Raw genomic sequence first — 20261 nt, 5'->3', positions numbered from 1 at the left:
TCTAAGTGGAGGATGAAGACAGCACATTCATCTGGCTGACCCTAGCACACAAGCTCCCTGTCAAAAATATGTGAAAACTGAGTACTGCAACCCTGTGTCTACTCCAAATATTGCTCAGATCACATAATGTAATAAATAACTCACTTCTTCACTTCCTGCATAATCATATTACTTTAGATTATAGCTCAGATGCCCTTATATGGTAAAGCTTTAGATGATGCAATATAAGATATCAATGACCTGCTGCTGAACTGTAGGACTTTTATAGAAATCAATAACAAAAGCTATATAAATCATGATTTTCTAATTATTTTTTTATGTTGGCCACTTATGTACATATACATACAACCTTTATGATATCATAACTACAATTCTAATCACATAAATACAAAATAACTTTATCAAAACTTAATTTGTATTGTATATTTATAGTCTTTACAAATGTTTGGCAGTTTCAAGGAAGAAATTAAATTTAGATGTAAAATTTAGTGCAGATTCCATTTTATAACGTTACCTTGTTGTTGTTGTTTTTTATTTCTGGTTAAAAAGAGGAAAAACGTTGTGTGCATAGTTAAGACATTCACATTTGCAGATTAAACCAGGAGAAATATTATATCCCCAAAGATTCTTTTTACATATCTGGCCTCTCGTCTTGTTTCATTTGCAAATATCATATGTATTCTCTTGAGATAAAAATAGTGCTACATGATTAGTTAGGCAAGTTCATTTGACACCATTCCGTATCTGTGACGCTGGGACCTCAAATCTGTATATGGTATACATCTTAAAGTATATATAAAAGGGAATAGTCCCGTGGAGACACTCAGCCAGCTCTCCTCTGCCAGCAGATACCCGCCCTGCCCAACCAAGAACACAGCTAGGTAAGCTGAACACTCAAAAGTCAGATCGAAGAGAGGATTGCTTTAACCCTAAAGGAAATGCAAAGTGAAATGGAAATGTAACGAAGCTAAAGATGGAAAGGAAGACCAAAGGGACATATAAAGAAAAGAAAAAGAATGATATTGCAAGAAATGAAGAAAATCCAATTTAAATAACTTCCTGATTTATTTTAAATGGAAAGATTTTTAAAACAAAATAGCATTTGATGCAATATGCATCTGATTTAAAAAAAAAATATTTCTAGCTATATGTTTTATTCATTTTAATCAACGTTCCTTGGACAGATATTTTTAATATACATAGATGAGTTTTCAGTCTAGAGTAAAATTGCAAAATCCTTTGATTTTCTGGGGGGATATTAGAATCAGTGGTTAATGAACAGCTATCTTGTTTCTTTTCAGCATAAACATGTCTATCACTGACATTCTCTCCGCCAAGGACATTGAAGCTGCACTCAGCAGTGTACAAGGTAAGAAACTCTTTTTATACCTAGACCCAGGCAATATTACATTATAAGACCCAGACAATACTACATTATAAGACCCGGGCAATACTACATTATAAGACCCGGGCAATACTACATTATAAGATTCAGACAATACTACATTATAAGATTCAGACAATACTACATTATAAGACCCGGGCAATACTACATTATAAGACCCAGACAATACTACATTATAAGATTCAGACAATACTACATTATAAGATTCAGACAATACTACATTATAAGACCCAGACAATACTACATTATAAGACCCAGACAATACTACATTATAAGACCCAGGCAATACTACATTATAAGACCCAGACAATACTACATTATAAGACCCAGGCAATACTACATTATAAGACCCAGACAATACTACATTATAAGATTCAGACATTACTACATTATAAGACCCAGGCAATACTACATTATAAGGACCCGGGCAATACTACATTATAGAGACCCAGACAATACTACATTATAAGATTCAGACAGTACTACATTATAAGATTCAGGACAATACTACATTATAAGACCCAGACAATACTACATTATAAGACCCAGACAATACTACATTATAAGACCCAGGCAATACTACATTATAAGACCCAGACAATACTACATTATAAGACCCAGACAATACTACATTATAAGACCCAGACAATACTACATTATAAGATTCAGACAATACTACATTATAAGATTCAGACAATACTACATTATAAGATTCAGACAATACTACATTATAAGATTCAGACAATACTACATTATAAGACCCAGACAATACTACATTATAAGAAGACCCAGACAATACTACATTATAAGACCCAGACAATACTACATTATAAGAAGACCCAGACAATACTACATTAAAAGACCCAGACAATACTACATTATAAGACCCAGGCAATACTTTATTATAAGACCCAGACAATACTACATTAAAAGACCCAGACAATACTACATTATAAGACCCAGACAATACTACATTATAAGAACCAGGCAATACTACATTATAAGACCCAGGCAATACTATATTATAAGACCCAGGCAATACTTTATTATAAGACCCAGACAATACTACATTAAAAGACCCAGACAATACTACATTATAAGACCCAGACAATACTACATTATAAGAACCAGGCAATACTACATTATAAGACCCAGGCAATACTATATTATAAGACCCGGGCAATACTACATTATAAGACCCAGACAATACTACATTATAAGACCCAGGCAATACTACATTATAAGAACCAGGCAATACTACATTAAAAGACCCAGACAATACTACATTATAAGACCCAGACAATACTACATTATAAGAACCAGGCAATACTATATTATAAGACCCAGACAATACTACATTAAAAGACCCAGACAATACTACATTATAAGACCCAGACAATACTACATTATAAGAACCAGGCAATACTACATTATAAGACCCAGGCAATACTATATTATAAGACCCTCAATACTACATTATAAGACCCAGACAATACTACATTATAAGACCCAGGCAATACTACATTATAAGAACCAGGCAATACTACATTATAAGACCCAGGCAATACTATATTATAAGACCCGGGCAATACTACATTATAAGACCCAGACAATACTACATTATAAGACCCAGGCAATACTACATTATAAGACCCAGGCAATACTACATTATAAGACCCAGGCACTACTACATTATAAGACCCAGACAATACTACATTATAAGACCCAGGCACTACTACATTATAAGACCCAGACAATTCTACATTATAAGACCCAGGCAATACTACATAATAAAAAACAGGCAAACACAACTTAGAGTTGAAAATGCAGCTTGTAGATTTGCTTCAGGAACTCAAAACTCACTAATGTATTGAAATATTCTAATTACAACATTTGAAATAGCTTTATATTTTACTGTCCACTTTATATGTTTCTAGCACTTATGTATAGTAGTTTTTGAATTAATTAATTTCAGCATAAAGTCCTTTGTAGTATTCAATCAAAGTGTTGTGATTTATTAACAACAATGTATTTTATGATTTTGAGATGGCGAATGCTCAAATGCTAACATAATTTTACTTGGGGAAATTAATTTCAGAGCAAACATATATGCCAGTTTTATTCTAGTGAGCTCACAGGAAGCATAAGATGTAATGGAATAGACAGTGAATCTTTTACATTTCAGACAGGGAATGAAAAAACCTCATTTGGACGGTTGCAACTTCAGCATCCTTGATTGTATCTTCTGTAGATTGATACTACATGGGGAGAATGATATACTGTATATGTAACCTAATTATCCTTTTAACCTACAGCTGTAGGAAGTTTCAAATTCAAGGAGTTCTTTGCTAAGGTTGGTCTTTGTGGCAAATCTAGCGATCAAGTCAAGAAGGTCTTTGAAGTACTTGACCAGGACAAGAGTGGATATATTGAGGAGGATGAGCTGCAGTAAGTATACCTTCATAACTCAAAATCCATAAATCCTAATCCTTTGGGGAAGAGGGATATTCTATATATTTTAAATAAATGATCTATGGAACCTTTGACGTATAGTTATAATGTGATGAGGCTTCTTAACTTTCCTATCAATAGTCAGGATTGATTATTTTCCATTTGTAAAAGTTAATCTAAAAAATATCCTTAAAAAGCCATCAATATTTGAATGCATTGGCTGTCAAAGAGTGCTGCAATTCACAACACATCAATTAATTACAGCACCAATTTGCAGCAGTGGGATTCAGAAGTAAATATTAATACATTTTTCAACTGGAATAGAATCTCGTTGGTTTGACCTGTATTGTACTGGAATCTCTTTTAACAACCCTGCTGTGCTGCACGTTACTTATCTACCTTTTATCTAACTTTCACTATCATTTTTTCAGACTTTTCCTGCAGAACTTCAATAGCAAAGCAAGAGCACTTAATGATGCTGAGACTAAGGAATTCCTGAAGGCTGGGGATTCTGATGGTGACGGCAAGATCGGAGTTGATGGTAATTTAATTTTAAACAATTTTTATATATATATATATATATATATATATATATTTTATTTTAGAGCCCTTCCTTTATTACATTTTATAGATAACCATGTAGATACATTCTATAGATAATCATGTAGATACATTCTATAGATAATCATGTAGATACATTATATAGATAATTATGTAGATACATTTTATAGATAATCATGTAGATACATTCTATAGATAATCATGTAGATACATTCTATAGATAATCATGTAGATACATTCTATAGATAATTATGTAGATACATTCTATAGATAATCATGTAGATACATTCTATAGATAATCATGTAGATACATTCTATAGATAATCATGTAGATACATTCTATAGATAATCATGTAGATACATTCTATAGATAATCATGTAGATACATTCTATAGATAATTATGTAGATACATTCTATAATCATGTAGATACATTCTATAATCATGTAGATACATTCTATAGATAATCATGTAGATACATTCTATAGATAATCATGTAGATACATTCTATAATCATGTAGATACATTCTATAGATAATCATGTAGGATACATTCTATAGATAATCATGTAGATACCTTCTATAGATAATCATGTAGATACATTCTATAGATAATCATGTAGATACATTCTATAGATAATCATGTAGATACATTCTATAGATAATCATGTAGATACATTCTATAGATAATTATGTAGATACATTCTATAATCATGTAGATACATTCTATAGATAATCATGTAGATACATTCTATAGATAATCATGTAGATACATTCTATAGATAATCATGTAGATACATTCTATAGATAATCATGTAGATACATTCTATAGATAATCATGTAGATACCTTCTATAGATAATCATGTAGATACATTCTATAGATAATCATGTAGATACATTCTATAGATAATCATGTAGATACATTCTATAGATAATCATGTAGATACATTCTATAGATAATCATGTAGATACATTCTATAGATAATCATGTAGATACATTCTATAGATAATCACGTGTCTCTACAGTTATCCCTAGTTGGGTTAGAGGAATGTGCGTTGCCTGTTTTACTTTAGGAATGTGCCTTGAAAGCAGATCTTAAAACTGTACCCAGAAATAGCTAATAAATACTCTTAAGATCTCCATGTAAAGAGTAAAACATGCACAGACGTAGTAGCAATAGCACTACACATATGAAGTAGGGTTGCTCTATTTAAATTGCTTAAAATTGTATTTTATGAGCTAGAGTGCTTGTGCATAAAAACTGAATGCAAGGTTTAAGTCAAAAAAATCCCCAGAGGGGGATTTTATAGACTGGAAAGAACGCACTTATGTAGCCCTTCCGACACCCCTTAGATAGAAGACATCGTACTAGAAAAACAACAAAATATAGACAGTTTAGTAAGCCAGTGAAAAGCTCTGACACAGTGGTATTTTCTCCCCTATTTTCCAACAACCAATACCCCAAGGGCATTGGATTGAATGCAACCTCGAGTTTCTTTGTGGTTTTAGCTAACACACACATACACATCAAGTATTTTTATGAATGTATACCAAAAATAAAGTTACCTTTTAATTTACCTACTCCTACTTTTGTTGTTTCTCTAGTACGATGTCTTCTATCTAAGGGGTGTCGGAAGGGCTCCATAAGTGCGTTCTTTCCAGTCTATAAAATCCCCCCTCTGGGGATTTTTTTTACTTAAACCTTGCAAAGAGTAAACCATATCGCCTTTGAACAAATCAAATAATTTGCCTTAATTTGGTGCTAACATTTTTTAAACTTGTTATTAAAGGGACACTGAACCCAAATGTTTTCTTTTGTGATTCAGATAGAGCATGCAATTTTAAGCAACTTTCTAATTTAGTCCTATTATCAAATTTTCTTTATTCTCTGGGTATCTTTATTTGAAATGCAAGAATGTAAGTTTAGATACCGGCCCATTTTTGGTGAATAACCTGGGTTATTCTTGCTGATTGGTGGATACATTCATCCACCAATAAAAAATTGCTGTCCAGAGTGCTGAACCAAAAAAAGAAGCTTAGATGCCTTCTTTTTCAAATAAAGATAGCAAGTGAACGAAGAAAAACTGATAATAGGAGTAAATTAGAAAGTTGCTTAAAATTGCATTCTCTATTTGAATCAAGAAAGAAAAAATGTGGGTTCAGTGTCCCTTTAAATGATGACATATTCCTGAGAACATTTCATTTTAATTTAATTTAATATTTATTTTTTATTTATGATATATATATATTTTTAATTTGCAGAATTCCAGGCCCTGGTAAAACAATGCTAATATGGAAATGACAAGGAATGAATTCTCAATTCTCACTCAACACACACCTCATCCATGGCTGGCGCTCATTTGTACATTTTTATATCGTCTCATGGCATTGGTAAAATGCCTGTATGTTAACTCACTTTTGGGACTTGAAATATCTTGACAATGTACAGGTATCCTGCTCATTTGATATTATGTCTTAAATGTTATTGGAAGGAGCTAAGTGATTTCGACCAATCACAATGTTGAAGTTGTGAATGGAAGATGGCCAAACAAAAATAAAAAAAATTATTTAAATAAAATATTTTTTTCTCGTTTTATTTTGTTTCCTTTTTTCTTTCCTTTGTAATTTTCATGTTTCTACAATAATAACAAATGACACAATTAGATACTATGACAGCAATTAAAGGACAATAAAAAATATATTATGCCTATAAAAAAGCAGCAATGAAATATGTTAAAATATTCAAATGAAAAAAAGTGAAAGGGACATGAAACCCAAATTCAGATAGATCATCCAAATTAAACACATTTCTAATTGACTTCTATTGTCAAATGATCATTGTTCACTTGGTCTCTTTTGTTGAAAAGCAGGTAGGTAATCTCAGGAGCATGCATGTACCTGGCAGCAGTTTTTTCAAGAATGTTATCCATTAACAGGAACACTAGATGGCAGCACTAAATTCCGTCATGTAGTGCTCCAGACACCTGTCTAGGCATCTCTTTAACAAAGAATACCATGGGAATGAAACAAACTATTGGAATCTTTTTTTAAAGGTTAAATTAACAAACAAGAAATACTTGTTTAAACATAACAGATCCCTAGGGACAGATTACTCACTAGCTAATAGAAACCCCCCCAAAACTGTACTGGGGGAAAGGGACAAACCCCCATAACTATGTAAACAAAAAGTAATTTATTCAGAACAGGAAGGACCATTTTATATTACTATATTTTAGATGTAACAGAGAAAAATAACTTTAACAATAACTGTACATTTTCAGCTTTTAAAATGCTTTTTATTTTTTAACTTTCTGCTTATTGTGCACTTTTGTACATTTATTTGATATAAAAGCTATCAGTTCATTCACAAATCTAGTTAAATATACAGCATAGAAAATATATATATTAAAAAAATGGTTGTGCTTCCAGCAACTGAAACAGTCCAAGCTGCCAATTATCTTCTTAAAGGGCCACTAAACCCAAAATATTTATTTCATGATTCAGATAGAGAATTCAAATTTAAACAACATTACAATTTACTTCTATTATTTATTTTGCTTTATTTTTTAGATATCCTTAGTTGAAGAAAAAGCAATGCACATGGGTGAGCCAATCACACGAGGCTTCTATGTGCAGCAACCAATCAGCAGCTACTAAGCATATCTAGATATGCTTTTCAGCAAAGAATATCAAGAGAATAAAACAAATGAGATAATAGAAGTAAATTAGAAAGATGTTTAAAATTGCATTCTCTTTCTAAATCATGAAAGAAAAAATGTGGGTTTCATGTCCCTTTAACAAATAAGATGCATCGATTTCCTCTGTTCTTACTACTTCTGCTGAAAGTCAGTTCTTCATTTTGTGCACTCTTTGCAGTAAAATAATATTTTATACACTACTTTGATCTGTAGGATTTTTATTTAGCACACGGCAGATTGAAAAAAAAAGAAAATACTTTCACACAGTGTTTTTATGTAAATAGAACTGATCTCACTTGTCGTGTTTGGTTACAGCACTGTATCAAATGAAGCTCTTTCAGCAAACCAGCAGCAATGTGAACATCTAGTCCAGCGTCCCATAATAATCATTACCCGAACATCACTCTGTGGCAAGTCATTTAATATAATTGCTGCAGTCAGTTGAGTTATGCCACGTATGGTGAGGGTCAGGGATTTTGTGCAGGTGTCAGTAACTTTTAACTAACGTGTAAAATTAGTTCTCTATTAGAGTGTTTAACAGACAGTGTCTTCTGACAGACTGAAACTAATATGTTAAGGCTCAGAAAGCCTTAGACACCCTTTAAACCGTTCCACAGGGCATTTGTAAGGGCATGAACATTTGAAAATTGGCTCCCTATTTATCTATTTATCTATCTACTGTATATATCTATATATATGTATATATATATATATATATATATATATATAAAATACATCTGTCTATCTATCTATCTATCTATCTATCTATCTATATATATATATATATATATATAAAATCTATCTATAATCTATTATCTATCTACCTATCTATTGCTCTATCTATTATCTATATACAATATATATCTATAATCTATCTATCTTTTTATATATATATATATATATATATATATATATATATATATATAAATAAAATATATCTATCTATATCTATCTATCTATCTATCTATCTATATATATATATATATATATAATTTATCTAGCTATTTGTCTATCTATTTATCTGTCTTCTATCATCTATCTATCTATCTATCTATCTATCTATCTATCTATGAATCAACTATCTATCTACCTATATAACATATATCTATCTATCATCTATTTACCTATATATTATTTATCTATCTATCTATTAACTATCTACCTATATTTTATATATATAAATATATATATATATATACCTATTATCTATCTATCTATCTATCTATCTATCTATTTGTTGTCTAGCTACCTATGTCTATATATTTGTCTGGCTAACATTAAACATATAATAGCAGCAAATCAATATTTGCTTTTATATTAACCCACACCATTAAAGGTACATGCTGCTAATAACCTGCCCTTGCTTTGAAATAAAGGAGGTGCACTTGATTTTCCGGTCTCTATCACAGTATCACTTTTCTGCTTTCTTAGAGCAAAATATTGTTGATTATATTAAGTTATTAAAAATCAACTAGGGTTAAAATGTGCTTTATCTGCCATTGGTCGCTTAGCTGGCACAAATGAAGTCCCAGCACATCTTAAGTTGCATGCTATGTTTCATGTCCACCACTGGCATGAAGCTAAGATGTTTGGCATAGGGATTGTGTAACTGCAATTCTAAAACTCTTAAGAGAAGTGTTGTAAACTGCCAGGCGCACATACCAGTGATTGCCCATAGACAAGACTTCTGTTCTACAGTAATAGCTGCAAATCAACAGTAATTGGATACATTTTCTTGCCATTTCACGGCACAAAATAAATGCTAGATTTACTTTGTGTGTTAGCAGGGCACAAAATAATTAAAGGGAGCAAAAACTGTTACATTACTTTCACATATTTATATTTCTGATGAGCGATTAGTATCATTCACCCCATCCTCAGTTCATGACAAGAGTTTTGCTGTACATTTTAACACTTATTTATTTGTTCCCAACGCAAACTGTTAAAATCCAGTGTTTTGTGGCAAATAATCAATTAAGGAACTAGCAGAGGGTTTTTTGGTGGTGGAGATGGGGTAATATATGTGTTTTCAGCAGTGCAATTTACATATTCTTTTCTTCCTTATTGCAGAAGATGGAGGCTGTAGGAGACATCTCTGAGGGCCACATGTTGCCTGCAGCCTGTCAGGTGCCCCTCACAATGAGTATATTAAAGGGACACTGTACCCAAAAATGTAATTTTGTGATTCAGATTGAGCATGAAATTTCAAGCAAATTTCGAATTTACTCCTATTATCAAATTATCTTCATTCTCTTGGTATCTTTATTTGAAATGCAAGAGTGTAAGTTTAGATGCCGGCCCATTTTTGGTGAACAACCTGGGTTGTCCTTGCTGATTGGTGGATAAAATCATCCACCAATAAAAAAGTGCTGTCCAGAGTACTGAAACCAAAAAAAAAAGCTTAGATGCCTTATTTTAAAAAAAAAATGATAGCAAGAGAACAAGGAAAAATTGATAATAGGAGTAAATTAGAAAGTTGCTTAAAATTGCATGCTCTTTCTGAATTACAAATGAACAAATTTGGGTTCAGTGTCCCTTTAACCACCATTTTATATATGTTTCACATTACTTCATGCTGAATTCTTAGCCTTGGGCCCAAAAAGCCCTTCTTCCAATCCACCCAAAAAAAACTTAAAGGAACAGTAAACACCTTCAGATTTTAATATAAATGGTTATTTGTATGTAATTAAATAACCTTGCAATATACAGTCATTATTTATTTTGCCCCCTTTTCATATAATATATCTATGAAAAGTTTAGGTTTAATAATTCTTAGAGTTTTAAATGCACACTACTGATTTTTCAAGGCTAACCTTGCTACACATATTTGGCTTTAACAACAAAACAATTCACTTTATACTAACTTAAAGGGCCATTATAGTGATTCACTAGAGCATGTCATTTTATCACTAGCGGCACAGCATAGTGATAAAATGACTGGTCCCGAGCCGCTGTTGATCAGCAGCACTAGTTACACAACTAGAACATTAAAGTTCATTTTTGCCTAAGACATTATTAATGGTCTTGCAACATGCATGTGCACACAATAAATGTTTTTAAACCTGTCACTTTGTTAGACACACATGCATTATTTCGCAGTCATATCCACTTAAGAGCAAAGCATTTTAAATGTTGTTTATCTTACTTTCTTTTTTGTAACCAATTAGGACAGATATAGTACGAACAGGCACATGTTAACCAATCACTGTGCAGCATCATGTAGGAGTGTCAGGGTTTTGCATTCCATAATATACACTCCAGCCTCTCTGAGGAGAGTGGAAATACTGCTGTTTTCAGAGTTAAATTACAGGAAAAGCAGACAAAGTACATAAATTAAAAAGTGCATTGCACAGTTCTTTAATTATGCATTATTAAACTTTTTTGGGGTTTTACCTTTTAAGTTGAATGTCCCTTTAAAGGGACATAACAACCAAATGGTAAAGCTCTCTAAAGTGATGCAGCATAGCTATAAAAAGCTGACTAGAAAATGTCACCTTAACATTTCTATGTAAAAAAAGATATTTTACCTCATAATTTCCTGAGTATTCACACCCCACTGTAAAGAGACTTTAAGCAGCCAATAAGAATGCTAGTCCCAGGACTTGCAAGGGAGTCTGCAACTGGCATGTGCAGGCACACTCATGTTATTTTCTATTCAGTTTAAGCGAGTTTACTATGAAATCTCACAAGATTTCGGTGAAATATTGTGAGATCACAGCAAAGCATGACCTCAGCACTGCTGATTAGCTATTGTTTTTTGGTGGGTTTTCAACTTAAAGCTGGACAGCGGCTGCATCACTTTCAAGTTATTTATTACTATGTCCCTTTAAAAACAGATATTTTTGAGAGTGTGTTGACCCTCAGCTTAGCTAAAAACATTTAACCACTTTAAAGCTTATTAGACCTCAAAAACAGAACCCCACAGACAGAGCCGTCTTTAATATTAACTGGACCCTGGGCAAACATTTTCTTGCCCCCCATGCAATTTCGCTCTCCACCCCAACATTCCATAAAAATATGAAATAAATTTCAATATGTGAAACTGGACCTAAGCAGTACTAATAACTAAATAAATATATAAATTCATCCACTGTGGATTCATTTAATATATTTATTTACTAATTAATTAATTCAATGTTGGTTTTTAATTTATTTATATATTATACAGTATATATTTTTTAAGTACATAAATTTGAATGCGATGCACAGCATCACATAGTAAAAATCAGTGGCAGACCTAATGTCTACAGGGCCCTGGTTCAAGAATTTATTGTGGGCTTCCATAAAAGCATCTCACCAGTTTTGGGATATTCACTACATATTTATTGTTTAGACAGCCACTGTACAGCAAAATTACCACTTTCATGAATACCAAGGGAATGCCTAACATACCAAACTCCCCTAACAAATATACACACACACCCTCCAGAGCATATACGTATACACACAAACACACACTCTCCAGAGCATACACATATACATGTACACACAAACACACACTCTCCAGAGCATATACGTATACACACAAACACACACTCTCCAGAGCATCTACGTATACACACAAACACACACTCTCCAGAGCATATACGTATACATGTACACACAAACACACACTCTCCAGAGCATATACGTATACACACAAACACACACCCTCCAGAGCATATACGTATACACACAAACACACACTCTCCAGAGCATACACATATACATGTACACACAAACACACACTCTCCAGAGCATATACGTATACACACAAACACACACTCTCCAGAGCATCTACGTATACACACAAACACACACTCTCCAGAGCATATACGTATACATGTACACACAAACACACACTCTCCAGAGCATACACATATACATGGACACACAAACACACACTGTCCAGAGCATACACATATACATGTACACACAAACACACACCCTCCAGAGCATACACATATATACATGTACACACAAACACACACTCTCCAGAGCATACACATACACATGTACACACAAACACACACTCTCCAGAGCATACACATATACATGTACACACAAACACACACTCTCCAGAGCATCTACGTATACACACAAACACACACTCTCCAGAGCATACACATATACATGTACACACAAACACACACTCTCCAGAGCATCTACGTATACACACAAACACACACTCTCCAGAGCATCTACGTATACACACAAACACACACTCTCCAGAGCATATACGTATACATGTACACACAAACACACACTCTCCAGAGCATATACGTATACACAAAAAAACACACACCCTCCAGAGCATATACGTATACACACAAACACACACTCTCCAGAGCATACACATATACATGTACACACAAACACACACTCTCCAGAGCATATACGTATACACACAAACACACACTCTCCAGAGCATCTACGTATACACACAAACACACACTCTCCAGAGCATCTACGTATACACACAAACACACACTCTCCAGAGCATATACGTATACACACAAACACACACTCTCCAGAGCATACACATATACATGTACACACAAACACACACTCTCCAGAGCATATACGTATACACACAAACACACACTCTCCAGAGCATATACGTATACACACAAACACACACTCTCCAGAGCATCTACGTATACACACAAACACACACTCTCCAGAGCATATACGTATACATGTACACACAAACACACACTCTCCAGAGCATACACATATACATGGACACACAAACACACACTGTCCAGAGCATACACATATACATGTACACACAAACACACACCCTCCAGAGCATACACATATATACATGTACACACAAACACACACTCTCCAGAGCATACACATACACATGTACACACAAACACACACTCTCCAGAGCATACACATATACATGTACACACAAACACACACTCTCCAGAGCATACATATACACGTGTACACACAAACACACACTCTCCAGAGTATAAACGTATACACACAAACACACACTCTCCAGAGCATACATATACACGTGTACACACAAACACACACTCTCCAGAGTATAAACGTATACAAACACACACTCTCCAGAGCATACACATATACATGTACACACAAACACACATCCTCCAGAGCATACGCATATACATGTACACACAAACACACACTCTCCAGAGCATACACATATACATGTACACACAAACACACACTCTCCAGAGCATACACATATACATGTACACACAAAAACACACTCTCCAGAGCATACACATATACATGTACACACAAACACACACTCTCCAAAGCATATACGTATACACACAAACACACACTCTCCAGAGCATACACATATACATGTACACACAAACACACACCCTCCAGAGCATACGCATATACATGTACACACAAACACACACTCTCCAGAGCATACACATATACATGTACACACAAACACACACTCTCCAGAGCATATACGTATACACACAAACACACACTCTCCAGAGCATACATATATACATGTACACACAAACACACTCTCCAGAGCATACACATATACATGTACACACAAACACACAATCTCCAGAGCATACACATATACATGTACACACACTCTCCAGAGCATACACATATACATGTACACACAAACACACACTCTCCAGAGCATACACATATACATGTACACACAAACACACACTCTCCAGAGCATACACATATACATGTACACACAAACACACACTCTCCAGAGCATACACATATACATGTACACACAAACACACACTCTCCAGAGCATACACATATACATGTACACACAAACACACACTCTCCAGAGCATACACATCTATAGGTTCACACAAACACACACTCTCCAGAGCATACACATACACAAGTACACACAAACACACACTCTCCAGAGCATATACGTATACACACAAACACACACTCTCCAGAGCATACACATATACATGTACACACAAACACACATCCTCCAGAGCATACGCATATACATGTACACACAAACACACACTCTCCAGAGCATACACATATACATGTACACACAAACACACACTCTCCAGAGCATATACGTATACACACAAACACACACTCTCCAGAGCATATACGTATACACACAAACACACACTCTCCAGAGCATACATATATACATGTACACACAAACACACTCTCCAGAGCATACACATGTACACACAAACACACACTCTCCAGAGCATACACATATACATGTACACACAAACACACACTCTCCAGAGCATACACATATACATGTACACACACTCTCCAGAGCATACACATATACATGTACACACAAACACACACTCTCCAGAGCATACACATATATATGTGCACACAAACACACACTCTCCAAAGCATACACATATACATGTATACACAAACACACACTCTCCAGAGCATACACATATACATGTACACACAAACACACACTCTCCAGACCATACACATATACATGTACACACAAACACACACTCTCCAGAGCATACACATATACATGTACACACAAACACACACTCTCCAGAGCATACACATATACATGTACACACAAACACACACTCTCCAGAGCATACACATCTATATGTGCACACAAACACACACTCTCCAGAGCATACACATATACATGTACACACAAACACACACTCTCCAGAGCATACACATATACATGTATACACAAACACACACTCTCCAGAGCATACACATATACACATATACATGTACACACAAACACACACTCTCCAGAGCATACACATATACATGTACACACAAACACACACTCTCCAGAGCATACACATATACATGTACACACAAACACACACTCTCCAGAGCATACACATATACATGTACACACAAACACACATTCTCCAGAGCATATACATGTGCACATAAACACACACTCTCCAGAGCATACATATATACATGTACACACAAACACACACTCTCCAGAGCATAGACATATACATGTACACACAAACACACACACCTCAGAGCATACACATATACATGTACACACAAACACACACTACAGAGCATACACATATACATGTACACACAAACACACACTACAGAGCATACACATATACATGTACACACAAATACACACCCTCCAGAGCATACCCATGTACATGTATACACAAACACACTCTCCAGACCATACACATATACATGTACACACAAACACACACTCTCCAGAGCATATACGTATACACACAAACACACACTCTCCAGAGCATACATATATACATGTACACACAAACACACACTCTCCAGAGCATACACATATACATGTACACACAAACACACACTCTCCAGAGCATACACATATACATGTACACACAAACACACACTCTCCAGAGCATACACATATACATGTACACACAAACACACACTCTCCAGAGCATACACATATACATGTACACACAAACACACACTCTCCAGAGCATACACATATACATGTACACACAAACACACACTCTCCAGAGCATACACATCTATAGGTTCACACAAACACACACTCTCCAGAGCATACACATACACAAGTACACACAAACACACACTCTCCAGAGCATATACGTATACACACAAACACACACTCTCCAGAGCATACACATATACATGTACACACAAACACACATCCTCCAGAGCATACGCATATACATGTACACACAAACACACACTCTCCAGAGCATACACATATACATGTACACACAAACACACACTCTCCAGAGCATATACGTATACACACAAACACACACTCTCCAGAGCATATACGTATACACACAAACACACACTCTCCAGAGCATACATATATACATGTACACACAAACACACTCTCCAGAGCATACACATGTACACACAAACACACACTCTCCAGAGCATACACATATACATGTACACACAAACACACACTCTCCAGAGCATACACATATACATGTACACACACTCTCCAGAGCATACACATATACATGTACACACAAACACACACTCTCCAGAGCATACACATATATATGTGCACACAAACACACACTCTCCAAAGCATACACATATACATGTATACACAAACACACACTCTCCAGAGCATACACATATACATGTACACACAAACACACACTCTCCAGACCATACACATATACATGTACACACAAACACACACTCTCCAGAGCATACACATATACATGTACACACAAACACACACTCTCCAGAGCATACACATATACATGTACACACAAACACACACTCTCCAGAGCATACACATCTATATGTGCACACAAACACACACTCTCCAGAGCATACACATATACACATATACATGTACACACAAACACACACTCTCCAGAGCATACACATATACATGTATACACAAACACACACTCTCCAGAGCATACACATATACACATATACATGTACACACAAACACACACTCTCCAGAGCATACACATATACATGTACACACAAACACACACTCTCCAGAGCATACACATATACATGTACACACAAACACACACTCTCCAGAGCATACACATATACATGTACACACAAACACACATTCTCCAGAGCATATACATGTGCACATAAACACACACTCTCCAGAGCATACATATATACATGTACACACAAACACACACTCTCCAGAGCATAGACATATACATGTACACACAAACACACACACCTCAGAGCATACACATATACATGTACACACAAACACACACTACAGAGCATACACATATACATGTAAACACAAACACACACTACAGAGCATACACATATACATGTACACACAAATACACACCCTCCAGAGCATACCCATGTACATGTATACACAAACACACTCTCCAGACCATACACATATACATGTACACACAAACACACACTCTCCAGAGCATATACGTATACACACAAACACACACTCTCCAGAGCATACATATATACATGTACACACAAACACACACTCTCCAGAGCATACACATATACATGTACACACAAACACACACTCTCCAGAGCATACACATATACATGTACACACAAACACACACTCTCCAGAGCATACACATATACATGTACACACAAACACACACTCTCCAGAGCATACACATATACATGTACACACAAACACACACTCTCCAGAGCATACACATATATATGTGCACACAAACACACACTCTCCAAAGCATACACATATACATGTGCACACAAACACACACTCTCCAGAGCATATACATATACATGTACACACAAACACACACTCTCCAGAGCATACACATATACATGAACACACAAACACACACTCTCCAGAGCATACACATATACATGTACACACAAACACACACTCTCCAGAGCATACACATCTATATGTGCACACAAACACACACTCTCCAGAGCATACACATACACAAGTACACACAAACACACACTCTCCAGAGCATATACGTATACACACAAACTCACACTCTCCAGAGCCTACACATATACACACAAACACACACTCTCCAGAGCATATACGTATACATGTACACACAAAGACACACTCTCCAGAGCATATACGTATACACACAAACACACACCCTCCAGAGCATATACGTATACACACAAACACACACTCTCCAGAGCATACACATATACATGTACACACATAATTAATTAAATGCCCTATCCTCCTGGCTTGCTGGAAAACTTTAATAACTGGAGCCATAAAACTGGCTCAACACATAACTATGTACAAATAATAACTGGAGCCATAGAACTGACTCAACAACTTAACTATGTACAACTATAACTCTTAAATAACTTTGTATAAAACTGTAATACTTGAATAACCACGCAGACACAGATATATGGGAAAAGACCCGAAGGTCGCATTTATTGTAGAACGTGAGAACCGGCTGGACTCAACGGGGCCAGCTAAAACATGTGGCGGCAATCTAGCTAGGAGTAGGGACCCCCTGCTAGGAGAATGGACCGCGCCCGTGAATGCCCACACAAGCGGAGCTCAGCTGCCGCAGAAGCTTAGGGAGTTCTCGGCATCTTAGAATGGGAGGGACCCCAGGCGCGCGCCTGCAGAGATCACCCTCCCCTGGGCAGCCGTCACTCTACCTCTGATGGCAAACCGGGGCGTGGACCAACCGCCTAACCAGGGTGTAAAGTAACGATCTCCGAACCAGTAGGACCAGGTGTGACTAGACGCGTCTCCATGCCACTACCTGGGGAGTCAAAAACTACCGTCCTCGGACTTAAGGAAACAAGCCGCGTAGCTCTCATCCGGCCTCGGACACCTAGCTGAAACACCCTGGTGATGTAGCAGCCTAAAGATTGCCGTATGAACAAGTGCAGGGAGGGAGGGAGGGACGCTGTGAAGACGAGCTGGAAAAGAGGGTTTGGGCCTTGGGAGCTGACTACTTAAAGGTAAGCTAAACCCCACCCTCACTAATGCAACATTGTTGCAACCTTCACAGCAGCACACTCCTAAGGGCCTTAATTATTATGGTCGTTCTGGGCTATGCTGCCCTCCACTGTCTTAATTAATTAAATGCCCTATCCTCCTGGCTTGCTGGAAAACTTTAATAACTGGAGCCATAAAACTGGCTCAACACATAACTATGTACAAATAATAACTGGAGCCATAGAACTGACTCAACAACTTAACTATGTACAACTATAACTCTTAAATAACTTTGTATAAAACTGTAATACTTGAATAACCACGCAGACACAGATATATGGGGAAAAGACCCGAAGGTCGCATTTTATTGTAGAACGTGAGAACCGGCTGGACTCAACGGGGCCAGCTAAAACATGTGGCGGCAATCTAGCTAGGAGTAGGGACCCCCTGCTAGGAGAATGGACCGCGCCCGTGAATGCCCACACAAGCGGAGCTCAGCTGCCGCAGAAGCTTAGGGAGTTCTCGGCATCTTAGAATGGGAGGGACCCCAGGCGCGCGCCTGCAGAGATCACCCTCCCCTGGGCAGCCGTCACTCTACCTCTGATGGCAAACCGGGGCGCAGACCAACCGCCACAAGAGATAGCCCAACAGGCTCACCTCTTGCCGCCACACCTATAGATGATTAAGTATAGCACGCCTCAAATTACAGAGGAACAGGTCAATGCCCCTCTCAGAGAGGTGCACCCCGTCCCTTCTGTAGAGGCACCTC

The 20261-nt window shown here is 36.1% G+C and overlaps 1 protein-coding gene across 1 annotated transcript; it reads left to right on the top strand.

Moving 5' to 3' along the window:
- The first annotated feature begins 790 nt into the window (after positions 1–790).
- Positions 791–6995, top strand: LOC128642093 (parvalbumin beta-like). Its single transcript, XM_053694753.1, has 5 exons — positions 791–881; positions 1302–1369; positions 3721–3853; positions 4288–4397; positions 6680–6995. Exons 2-5 carry the CDS (start codon positions 1309–1311, stop codon positions 6706–6708), a joined length of 333 nt encoding a protein of 110 aa, XP_053550728.1. The 5' UTR covers positions 791–881; positions 1302–1308; the 3' UTR covers positions 6709–6995.
- The last annotated feature ends 13266 nt before the right edge of the window (positions 6996–20261 follow it).

This window comes from Bombina bombina, chromosome 11 (assembly GCF_027579735.1).
Source record: "Bombina bombina isolate aBomBom1 chromosome 11, aBomBom1.pri, whole genome shotgun sequence".
Lineage (NCBI taxonomy): Eukaryota > Metazoa > Chordata > Amphibia > Anura > Bombinatoridae > Bombina > Bombina bombina.
The sequence above is the reverse complement of the archived record's forward strand: the minus strand, read 5'-3'. Positions and strand labels throughout refer to the sequence as shown.

Coding starts and splice junctions, on each gene's coding strand:
- LOC128642093 (XM_053694753.1), top strand. CDS start 1,309: ATGTCTATCACTGACATTCTCTCCGCCAAGGACATTGAAGCTGCACTC. Junction 1,370..3,720: donor TGCACTCAGCAGTGTACAAG/GTAAGAAACTCT, acceptor TTTAACCTACAG/CTGTAGGAAGTTTCAAATTC. Junction 3,854..4,287: donor ATTGAGGAGGATGAGCTGCA/GTAAGTATACCT, acceptor TCATTTTTTCAG/ACTTTTCCTGCAGAACTTCA.